Source organism: Chanos chanos, chromosome 3 (genome assembly GCF_902362185.1).
Source record: "Chanos chanos chromosome 3, fChaCha1.1, whole genome shotgun sequence".
Classification (NCBI taxonomy): Eukaryota; Metazoa; Chordata; class Actinopteri; order Gonorynchiformes; family Chanidae; genus Chanos; species Chanos chanos.
This window is the reverse complement of record NC_044497.1, coordinates 58431478-58443894: the sequence shown is the minus strand read 5'-3', so window position 1 is coordinate 58443894 and position 12417 is coordinate 58431478. Positions and strand designations below refer to the sequence as shown.

The window sequence follows — 12417 nt, the reverse complement described above, 5'->3', positions numbered from 1 at the left end:
AGTTTAAATGCCTCCTCTCGTTCTTGCTCTCTACCGGTCCACAGTGCGCTCAAAACACAAAAACAGTTCACACTTAAGAACGATAAATCCTATCTTCAGATGTTAGAGACTGCAAAGCGTGAGATTTTTCTCAGACCAAGTGTAGACATAAAATGAAAATTTATGAAGGGGAGATTCAAGATTCAAGAATCAAGATTTTTATTTGTCACATACATAGAAAAAACAGTATACAATTGGTAGTGAAATGTAAAGATGAGAGAATTGTAAATATAGGGGTTAAACAGCAACCCGTTTGGCAGTTGAATACTGTCAACACAGTAACTAGGATTGAAAAACACCAATAAATTATATTGGAATGAATTGGTTATTGTTTGTATGCAATCTGACTGTAAACTCATTAAATTACAAAGTTATCACGTTAAACCGGAATGCATAGTACTAGCCTCAAGGGGTTTTGAGGTAGGGTTGGGTACAATGATGGGCTGAGTTGGGGTTCAGGTGGGTTTCAGAGGGAACAATAGGGTTGAGAGAGAATAGAGGGAGTGCTACAGAACACAGCCTTGCCCTCGAGCGGACAAAACTCTCTCCCTAAAACTCTCTCACTGAAAAAGTCTCCCTAAAACTCTCACTGAAAAAGTCTCCCTAAAACTCTCTCACTAAAACCCTCTCACTGAAACTCTCTCACTAAAACTCTCTCACTGAAAAAGTCTCACTAAAACTCTCTCACTGAAACTCTCTCACTAAAACTCTCACTGAAAAAGTCTCACTAAAACTCTTTCCCTAAAACTCTCTCACTGAAAAAGTCTCACTAAAACTCTCTCACTGAAAAAGTCTCACTAAAACTCTCTCATTGGAAAACATTTCAGTCCTGAACATTTTCACCTTTGGTATATTTGATATTAAATGATTTTACAAACAAAGAGAAAAAAATCAAAATTGCATCAGTATTTCGCTGCACTGCACATTCCTTAGATTTCACGGACATTTGAGAGCTTGCCTGAGCTTGCATTACAATGAAAATATCATTCACATTGTCCCTAAGCACTGGTCTGTCAGTCACACACACACACACACACACCCAAGCCAGGGCCTCCTGCCTTTCAGTTATTACATAAGCATGTTTCCACTCTTCCCATTTTCTCTTTCGAACTTTATGTTCCTGATTTAACTGATGATAAGACGGATAGTTAAAAATAAGATGGTAAGGAAATGAATCATTTATTCAGGAGAACATGGAGGATATCCATACATACCAGTCTCACCATCTCATCATTCATCAGGTGGTGCATATCATGGTCATTAACTAACTACCTGTTACTATCTAAGAATGTTCGACTGTTTGACTAACAGTCTGTGACTCAGTAAAACTTACCATTGACAATCATGTCATAAGTATTTCTGAGACCTGCCACTGTCAGTGACAGTTGTATCACCTATAAAACTTCAGATTTGGTCCAGGGTAGCTCTTGACTGACTACCCCACAAAAGACAAACCTGTAGAGGCTGCTTCACCAAGTCAACACAGGGTGTGACCAGTCTTCAGTTACCCCAAAAGCCAACTTCTTGACAGCAAATGATCACCAAGCATTTCTTGTGAGTGTTCCCACATTATTAATATCATTGACTGATGTGACTGTATGAGGGCTTTGTGCTCAGAGAGAGAGGAGACAAGGCTGGATGGGTTTAAAGTAGTTAGAAGACATAGTCCTAACCACAAAATGTTAAAAAGGAGAAAATCTGATTAAGATGAAAAATTCGAATCATATGCTGTATTCTCATATGATCATTAGCTAAATGAGGAATGAATTTGATTCAAACAGATGAACACTTGCTTATGGGAAATTATTCACCATTTTTAACCCTTGGGGTTCACTGCCCTTACATCACTGATAAGCCTCAAATTACATGTGATATTTGTAGCCGCTAACATCTTTCTCCTTGGACATGGCAGATGAAGTGAGACAGACTATTTCTTTTCAATCTCAAAACACATGATTCCCAGACACCCAGTCCAAAACCAAAGACCCCATCCTCAGGCCTCATCAGATGACCTTACTGTGAAATCTGTGGAGGCCCTGATCACAGTACTACTCATAAAATGTCAAGTCTTTGCTAATACATTTCATAAAAATCCAAAGAAATGACAGTTATATAACTATACTTGCACAGTTTGATTTCTTCACCAAAATAAAAGACCAACAGATTATTTTACAAATTATGGTACCTGTAAATATCAGCCAACCCTGTAAATATCACACTAATCCTATGAACATTAGACCTGCCTGGGGGCAAAGGTTGGGAACAGGCTCCCAGTATGAAGCTAAACGCAGATAAACCACACAGTTGCTAACAGCTCCATCAATTCAGCCTGGACTTTATCAATCTCCTGTTTTTTATTACACCTCGCTCATTCCAAGACATCCAGTGTTCCAGTGTTCCCTCCAGCCCGCATATTGTACGCAGACATTTGGCATTCTTGTGGATATGTACATGTAGATCTCTAATCCCCTGTAAATTAGGTCAACTTCAAGTAGGCGACATGTTTTAACCAAAGCAAACCTTAACCTTTAAGTGTGTGGCAGATACACTGAATCTCATTGTGCGTCATTTTCAGTTTGTCTGTTTGCAACTGTTCAAAAACCATACAGTAAGTAAGTATCTCATGTTGTATTCTCTCCTGTTGTATTCTGGATTTATGTCCTTGCAGTTGCATGACCCCAGGTTGTCGCCATGCCGTCAGGTGAGAGAGTGCGCGCGGTATGAGCCCCTGCACTTCTGATCACCAGGTCCATGTCCTGTGATATAAACATCACAGCGCATGACCACGACCTTCACTCTGCAGTTATCTAGGACCAAGTGACATAAAATCCTTTTTTGTTTAATAAAACCATTTTAACTTAATCAGCCGCATTTACTTCAGTGATTGTTTTCCAGCCTCACACGTTTTAATAGTCAAGTCGTGTTCAAATGTGTCGTAGACTGCGTTTATGCAAGTGCGATTTGTACTCGCTTCTTTCAAGCAGGTTTACACTAGCGCTTGGCGATCTCTAGCGGTATATGCCTATCTCTGAGATCTTTTGTGTCCATATGTTACCGTTAAGGACAACGCGTCAGGATACTTCCGTTTCGTTTAAAGTGTCATAGATTTATCAGCTTTTTATTCATCATTTTAAACCGACCCAATATGACGTGCACACACACACACACACACACACATATGACACGTCACAGAAACGCACTGAACAACAGTTAACTCCATGTATGTGGTTTTGATTAGGGCAGAACCTGACTTGGCTAACGGTCAAAATTAAAGCAATAGGTTGAAATATTTTAACATTGTACACAAGGGATGACTTCGGTGTGTTCTCAAGTCTGACTTGATTGTCGTGTAGAAGAATGACTCAAAACGACAGTACGTTCTGCAACGCCAGCGTATTCTGAAGATGAAAACGCAGATGAAACGCATATATATGTATGACGAATTACTTTAAAACATAATACTCTAAAATATTATCATACTTCATATGGAAGAAGTTACAGCATGAACGTAGTTAGTTAAGAACGCCGGGTTACTCTTTCTGACATTCTGTGACGTAGCCATATTTACTGTAGGCTGTTTATAGTGATGAATCCGCTAATGGGGTGCAGGGTTATATATTACCGAGACCTTGAAGGATGGGGTTCTTCCTAGTATGTACCGCAGTCGTGTGTAAATAACTGTATTCTCTTGTCAGAGTAACTGAAATAAGTATTGTTTGTGAGGAACTGGTGTTTCAAGGTTTACTCTTAATATAATGTGTATTAAACTAGCTTTGAAAAGACAAAGTTAGCTCAGTTTGAAAAGGGCAATATTCTCCACTTGCATTAAGTCACCATTCCAACCTGTGATATGTATGTATAGAGAGAGAGAGAGAGACAATGACCCCTACAATGACTATTTTTAGAATACCTGTAACACACACCTCAAAACTCCACAACTGTTTCTTTAAACAGACCTCCATCTTTCTACTCAACTTGTACTAAGTCAGCTTTTAAGATTGTCCTATTCCAACCCTTTTTGTCTTCCACATATCAGTGTAACGAACAGATTAATCTCACCACGCCCTGTAAATAAGCAAGAATCCACAAAGAACTTGTCTCACACTTTTGGTCTTAAAAACAGTTCTTCACCTACAGTGTCAGTAGCTGTACACACATTTCAACAATATAAGACAATAAATACCTCTGGATGTACAATTATTGAAGCAGGATTAAGTGGTGATTACTGAGGGGTTACTCTGTTTGTCTAGCAATAATTCCCTAAGTATGTAACTGTTCACAGAATGCTGTTTAACGTGGTTTTAGAGAGAATGCTAGTACTGACAAAACATCCCAACTCTAGCAAGACCTGGCATGACCTGCTATTGGCTGAGTAAAACATTGGCACCATTACTTAAGATGACACACACTAAGAGACAAGTAAATGAGGAATGCTTGAACTTTATTGAACAGGGAAAGGAACGAGGTATTGGTCATGGTTTAAGACATCTTTAAGAACAATACAGCTAATGACTAGGATAATTACACACCCCCACGCAGACGCAGGACAAGGTGGAGGGTGGATTCCTTCTGGATGTTGTAGTCAGAGAGGGTACGGCCATCTTCCAGCTGCTTCCCAGCAAAGATCAGCCTTTGCTGGTCTGGGGGAATGCCTTCTTTGTCCTGGATCTTGGCCTTGACATTCTCTATGGTGTCGCTTGGCTCCACCTCAAGGGTGATGGTCTTGCCAGTGAGGGTCTTCACAAAGATCTGCATACCACCTCTCAGACGCAGGACAAGGTGGAGGGTGGACTCCTTCTGGATGTTGTAGTCAGAGAGGGTACGGCCATCTTCCAGCTGCTTCCCAGCAAAGATCAGCCTTTGCTGGTCTGGGGGAATGCCTTCTTTGTCCTGGATCTTGGCCTTGACATTCTCTATGGTGTCGCTTGGCTCCACCTCAAGGGTGATGGTCTTGCCAGTGAGGGTCTTCACAAAGATCTGCATACCACCTCTCAGACGCAGGACAAGGTGGAGGGTGGACTCCTTTTGAATGTTGTAGTCAGAGAGGGTACGGCCATCTTCCAGCTGCTTCCCAGCAAAGATCAGCCTTTGCTGGTCTGGGGGAATGCCTTCTTTGTCCTGGATCTTGGCCTTGACATTTTCAATAGTGTCACTTGGCTCCACCTCAAGGGTGATGGTCTTGCCAGTCAAGGTCTTCACAAAAATCTGCATCTTTACGCTGGAGCATGCAGATGAAGAAATAAGCATTAGACCATAACAATACAGCAAACCATAAATTGCTACTTTAAATCATTCCGTCTTGTTTATTTACTTAAAACTGAAGTATTCAAGTAAAAACGATACAAAAACATTGAAATCACCAGTGAAAGTATTACTGAGATCAAACCGTGCAAGTATGAGTAAACCATTTCAAAGTGGCTTACAGGATATACTTTGTAAAGAAAATTGCACAAAGACCAACAAAAACTACCCAAATAAGAGAATTTTAAACAGACACTTCCCCCTTAATTTCCGACACAGTTTGCAGACTGCCGTCTTTTGAGCAACATTCGTTTTTTCAAAGCCAAACCACCTCCATGCGAGTGAGGATGATCCACGTCTTACAATTAAATCTAGCGTCGTAGACTGCGAGGCTGTTGGTGTCTGTATTTTGTCCCCTGGCGCTTTTTGCTGACTCATTTTTAACTTCAGTCGTGCATTTTTAGACAGCTACGCTGGCTTAATTTGTGGTGCGGCGAGGACGCCTATATTAGCACACTGCATGCAGTCTCAATGCGCACGCGCAGTAGCCTATCCTACTGAGCTACATGACGCAGTGAATGCGTGAACTCTCAAGGCGTGTTTTTTATTGGTTTTTGCAAAGTGAGTGACATACTCGATAATGTCAACTCACACATCGTTAAAACAACAGTTAAGATATTATCGTAGACGATACATATCGCACACTCCTGCTGCCCACCAATCAAGTTCAGAACATATTGAAAACATTGTGATTAAGACGTCAGTTCATGTCGAGACGCATCGTTTACCATCGATGTAGTCTGTTTACAACTCAGTAATGTGGTGAACCGTACTAGAAACAGAAATGGCGAGCTCATTCACCAAGGCCGAAGCTCCAAAAGGGTCCAATAAAGAGAAATCAGTTAATTAGTACAGCTTGTGCACGCTTGTTAAATTTTTAACTACCTATGGCAAGTATATGGGCTACATGGATAGCACCGTCCAAGACAAATCCATTTGCTCACAAAAACGGAACGGAAAAATGGACTGACGGTACCGCCCTGTACGCTGGGGAACTATCCATTACTACCTGTGCGCTGGAAACCACAGCAAATTGTCAAATTTAAGTCCATTTAAATAACAGAGGCTACATAAGACGGCAAACCGTCAATTCAAAGTCCGTTTCTTGTGCTACAAAAACAAACAACACACAAGACTGGTGAACTATAACGTACTGTGAGCTAGCCGAAAACGGCTAGTTATGTAGATGGTCAAAGAAGTAAGTAACAGGGGTTATCTACAAACAAATTCTCAAACCAACAACTGCTTCAAGTGTGTTCGTTCTGATAATTACTTACAAACAAATGTTCCTGTTTTGGTTGCGACAACTGGACCTCCTGATTTCTCTGCTCTCCTCCACAAACCGCTCAATGCTGGAAAAACAAAATGTTACTACGTTTATAACCTTAGTGTATCCTTCCACTGTTACGCCCGACGCACTATATTCGCTGGGTTCGACAAGTAAAATGGGGTTTTCACAATAAAGCTACTAATAATATTGAATTGCCCCGTCTCAGTTTAACCAATATAATGTACTAACCGTTTATTGTGATGATGAAACAAAGATGCAATGTGAATAACCGAAGTAAGGGAAAAATCACCGCGGAGTGATTCTGTTCTTGACAGTTGTGACTATTTTCAAGAATTCAATCATTTGGTTTTTAAACACAGAAATGAGGGGACTATGAGTGAATGATTTGCTTATTTGTCGACGTTATAGCACTAGGATGTTGTTTTTAATATTCAAGCCGTGACTGTTACGTATAGCTCTGAGAAACAAGTCGTTAATTACTTTTACTCAGTAATAAGGCCAACTCCGAGAACGCTGAGCGCTGTCTTTACTGAGAAGATAGATGGCACAAGGTTGTTTTTGTGTTCACCGTCCGAGTGAAAGCTATTTCGGACAAGGCTTCTCATTTATATTCTATGATGTAGAATTAGGATCAGACGTATTTACATGTAACCTGCTCCGACAACATACCACAACATGATTATTTGATTAGGACTGCGTATTTTATCAGACGCTATAGCATAAACTGTGAACACAACGACAGCAGAGCGGAGAGATGGCAATGGTTTCCCAGCCTAAATTTGAGAACTGTTCTGGGCACGTAGCAACATCTATTTGATTGGACAAGGACGCCTGAGTATGGTATAAAAATAGACAGAAACCCTTTTTGATTTTGAGTTGGCGTTTGGCAGTTGATTAGACTTATGTGGGTATGGGATGTAACATGCAAAATCAAAGAATCCTATAGGTTTACAGAGCAGTGTTATAAACAGCTTGAGCTGTGTGGCGCGCCTAAGCAAATGTTAATAGAACAAATCAACATAAATTCTTGAAATTCTCAGATTCTCATCTATATGATGAGACAAATAATTGAAATTACACCAGAATACTGAGTTGCAGCGAAACAAAAGTGAACTGATCTTTTTCGCGTGTGGCATACGTGAATGTGGCGTTGTGTTTAAGCACTAATCCGGCATCAAAAGTAGCTTCACCAACTCACTAATTTTATGTGCCATAAGTAAAGGAAATGACAAATTTCACATCATTCAACTTTAATTGAAAAAGGAACAGTTTGGTTCACATTTTATACAGTACCGAGCAACAATTGGTATGGAAGTGCGTGAATACAAACAACAGACGTATGGAGATCAAAGGTGAAACTCAAGAACCTGTATGAACCGCGTTCATGTACCGTATTCCTCGTATTGCGTTCATCAATATGGTCTGCAAAAGAAAATTGTGAGGACCTTATGAGCTGCAATAAACAGCAGTTTATACCAGTGCTAACCTCCAAGACTTGATCTTTATAATTCTTTGGTGCTTTTACCTATCTGTTGTGGAGATTTAAATATGAACTTCATTGGATACTTACATTAGGCTTCCCTTTTTAAATGTGTTGGGGCTTTGAAGTCTCCTCTTAATATCTGTGAGCAAGTAATATGCATGGGAAATGAGCCAGTTAATGCATGTAGTAATACGTATGAGGGCCACTTGTGTGTGAAATGCTCTTTAATTACCTTTTCAGTGTTTTTTAACACCTCAGGATCTGGTTGACCATAATCTGGGGGGTTGGCATTGGGATCATAGCCTAGCCTGCTAAGCATAGGGGCTATTAGCCCCATGTCTTCCAGCACATCTGCTGGAATGTGGCCGACCCAGCGTGTGAGTGCCTCCAGGTTAACTGGTTTGATAACCTGATCAGTAGAGCGCTCAATTCTGAAAACAGGAATGTTAAGACAGAGATGGGAAATGAGCTGGTAATCATGGCAGACTGTACAGTGCACAGGGAATAGTCTTTCTCGACATGCTCACTTGTAGGAACCGTAGTGTGTGTGGTTCCTGTGTGACAGCTGTAGTGTAAATAGGATACAGGGGGGAAATTTAAAGCCCTTTCATTAAAACATGGGAGTGGTAAGGTACATGATATCCAGACGTTGTTTCTGCATAAAGAAGCCGTTGTTTCTGTGCGTCAGAAGCCTCACCGAGACAGGGACACGCCTCCTGGCTGTCCTATGGCCTCTTCATGGTGTAGCACCCCTTCATGCCATGACACACCCAGGAAACGTAGTACATTCTGCATCGTAGTACGCGGTTGCAGCACCAGATCTTCATAGTGCACCATTAGACAGCGTTTCGATCCCACCACGGTACACTGAAATACCATTGACTCTATGGCCCGACTCCACTTGGTGAGACAGTCCCTGTAACTGGTCAGATCAAAGCCTGCGATTGTCACTCGCCTAGAGATCATAGAGTGTACAGATGCTCGACCATCTCTAACCATCAGTAAAAACTGTGACCTGGAAAGACATGTTCGGGGAGTGAGGTCAGAAAGAAACAATAAATATGAGAAAGGATGACGACAGAAAAAGATTTATGACAATAGCAGCAGTTTTTCTGATGGTAATGATCTGAAGGAAAGGACATTAATGGAGGTGAGTGGAGAGAAGGAAAGATGACACAGGACACAATGAAAAAAAAAACCCCTAACCCTAACCCTAAGTCTGACCAGACATAGGAAAGTACAAACTGGAATGTCTTAAAATGAAAATGAGAAAAGAACTATGACTATGAAAAAAGACTTGTTAACTTGTTAATCAGTTAAATCATTTAAAAAATGTATAAAAGGAAAAGTCTGGCATGACAATAGTGCCCAGTAATAAGAAGAAATAAGAGAGTGAAAAGGCCCGCCCAGCTTTAGTTAACAGGGCGGTGATTTAATAGGGCAGGAATTTAATAGGGCAGTAATTGTGAGCCCTGTTGCCTTTAGAAAATGTTTTCCTTCTGTTTGATTACACAAGCAACTTTAAAAGGAGCTATGTAAACGCGTACTTGGGGAAGATCTGGGACAGATAGATGGCGCTCTTCAGTGTAAAGGGATCTTTGTTACACAGCAGTGAGGCAGGCTCTCCGTGGCGGGAGATGACTTCCAGCAGGAAAGCAGTGAAGGCAGAGTCCAGAATCTCCTGACTGACTCCTTCCTCCTCCAGCTGCTGCCGCCCCTCACTGTCACGCGCCAGGCCCTGCCGCAGAGCCAGGAGCCTGGGGATTACCCTGGTCTCCTCCCCACAGCGGATGGCTGGGTGAGCGTCCAGCATGGCCCGCATTAAAGTGGTTCCTGAACGGGGCACCCCACCTACAAACACCAGCGGAGTCTCCTGGGTATAACGGTACTCCGTCCCATTCCTGTGCTGCACAAGCACAGAGACACTCCGGTGTCTTGCCCCTTTCCCCTGGCAAGCCAGTAGCTGCTCCAGGAGCCTGACCAAATTGTAGACCCCAATCAGGCACAGCAGAGCAAGGGCTCCCCGCCGGGCTGACAATCGCATGACTACGGCACTGCGTCCCCCCTCATCCTGTTTCAGTTAAAGAGACACACACAATTCATTTCCTTCATAAACTCTCTAAAACTGATTAGGAGTGCTGACATGGGACAGACCTGTCTGTAAATGGAGCACATTACAATATATGTACATGCAAACAGTAGAACGTCGTTCATATTTCAGCTCAGTTGCATCTAAGTGAATATCAAGAAAGATTAGTGTTAGTGCATGCACTGTGTTTGAGCTACAGCAGCTACAGGTCCCAGATTCTACAACATTAAAGCACATTCCACACTGTTACCATTAATACACTGCAGACAAATTCTACAACATTAAAACACATTCCACACTGTTACCATTAATATACTGCAGACAGATTCTACAACATTAAAGCACATTCCACACTGTTACCATTAATATACTGCAGACAGACTCTACAACATTAAAGCACATTCCACACTGTTACCATTAATACACTGCAGACAGACTCTACAACATTAAAGCACATTCCACACTGTTACCATTAATACACTGCAGACAGACTCTACAACATTAAAGCACATTCCACACTGTTACCATTAATATACTGCAGACAGATTCTACAACATTAAAGCACATTCCACACTGTTACCATTAATATACTGCAGACAAATTCTACAACATTAAAGCACATTCCACACTGTTACCATTAATATACTGCAGACAGACTCTACAACATTAAAGCACATTCCACACTGTTACCATTAATATACTGCAGACAGACTCTACAACATTAAAGCACATTCCACACTGTTACCATTAATATACTGCAGACAAATTCTACAACATTAAAGCACATTCCACACTGTTACCATTAATATACTGCAGACAGATTCTACAACATTAAAGCACATTCCACACTGTTACCATTAATATACTGCAGACAGACTCTACAACATTAAAGCACATTCCACACTGTTACCATTAATACACTGCAGACAAATTCTACAACATTAAAGCACATTCCACACTGTTACCATTAATATACTGCAGACAGATTCTACAACATTAAAGCACATTCCACACTGTTACCATTAATATACTGCAGACAAATTCTACAACATTAAAACACATTCCACACTGTTACCATTAATATAGTGCAGACACTGAACAGAGGAAGGGAAGGACTGCATGCAAATAAATGAATAAACAAATAAATAAAGGCGTGAATGAAAAACAGACCAAAAGATAAATAATTTCTAACGATGTTCAAATACTGAACAAACTTGTCAAAAATGTCTCTTAGTTACACAGGAAGGCACAGCAGAAGTCACATTTGACTCATACAAATACCTGCTCTCATTGTCTCCCCAGAAACATGACCTCTCAAGTTTGCTTCTTCACAAAACCTGTTTTTTTTGTGAATTCAAAATATGAAAGACAACATGTCATGTTGTTCTTTTTTTCTTTTCATCGTTCTCTCATTCACAGTAAATGTTACAGCATTAGACAGATACAGGAAATAGAGAGAAAACAGGAAGAGAAGTTTAAGACAAAAAAAAAACATAGAAAAGCAAATCAGCAAACACAGAACACCTGCAGATACACAACATAATTTACCAACATGAACATGTGAAATAAAGAAACAGACTGGCCGTACCTGCAGACCTGTGTTACAGGGCTCTAAATTCACACACACTCTGAGACCTCTGACCAGGAAGACGGAGAGAGACCACAACTTGCAAAGAGGAAGTCAAGGTGCTTTCACTTTCATTTTGCAACACGCATTTTAAGGCACTGAGACTCCACTGAAAGACGGCTTATAAAAAAGTTTCTCTAGTCACTGTGAATAGTTTCTGACAGAGCGTGAACTTTGTCTTAAGAAGTTTCCACTCTTTCAGACTGACCATGTCCCCAGTGTGTTTTCTAGGCACAGTTTTTCAATGTGTTCACACATACACATACTGTAATACTTCCACATGAATTTGGATCTATTTTTCTTTCATGTGTCATGCATGAGATGCTACTGATCTTTCTCAGACTATGATGCCAAAAACAAAAAAAAGCAACGTGTTTGCATAGGAGAGGGAGGAATGTTAACCCTAACCCTAACCCTAAACCTAACCACTGACATTCTAGTCATTGATTTCATTCCATTTATTCTCATTGTGTTTGAGACAGGACCTTGAGGACAATCAGGTGATCTACGACTAGACAAGCAAGTAGATGTCTGGACTGTGGGAGGAAACGTCTTTGTAAGTGAATGTGTGTGTGAGAATTTATCAC

The 12417-nt window shown here is 40.8% G+C and overlaps 2 protein-coding genes across 2 annotated transcripts; both read right to left on the bottom strand.

Annotated features, from left to right (window-relative positions):
• Positions 1–4459: 4459 nt before the first annotated feature.
• On the bottom strand, positions 4460–6692 carry ubc (ubiquitin C). Its single transcript, XM_030767330.1, has 2 exons — positions 6618–6692; positions 4460–5257 (listed from the first exon to the last, which is right to left on the bottom strand). Exon 2 carries the CDS (start codon positions 5248–5250, stop codon positions 4561–4563), a length of 690 nt encoding a protein of 229 aa, XP_030623190.1. The 5' UTR covers positions 5251–5257; positions 6618–6692; the 3' UTR covers positions 4460–4560.
• Positions 6693–8202: 1510 nt separating this feature from the next.
• Positions 8203–10158, bottom strand: tpst2 (tyrosylprotein sulfotransferase 2). Its single transcript, XM_030768138.1, has 4 exons — positions 9662–10158; positions 8812–9129; positions 8347–8545; positions 8203–8253 (listed from the first exon to the last, which is right to left on the bottom strand). The coding sequence occupies exons 1-4, from the start codon at positions 10156–10158 to the stop codon at positions 8203–8205; spliced, it is 1065 nt and encodes a 354-aa protein (XP_030623998.1).
• Positions 10159–12417: the final 2259 nt, after the last annotated feature.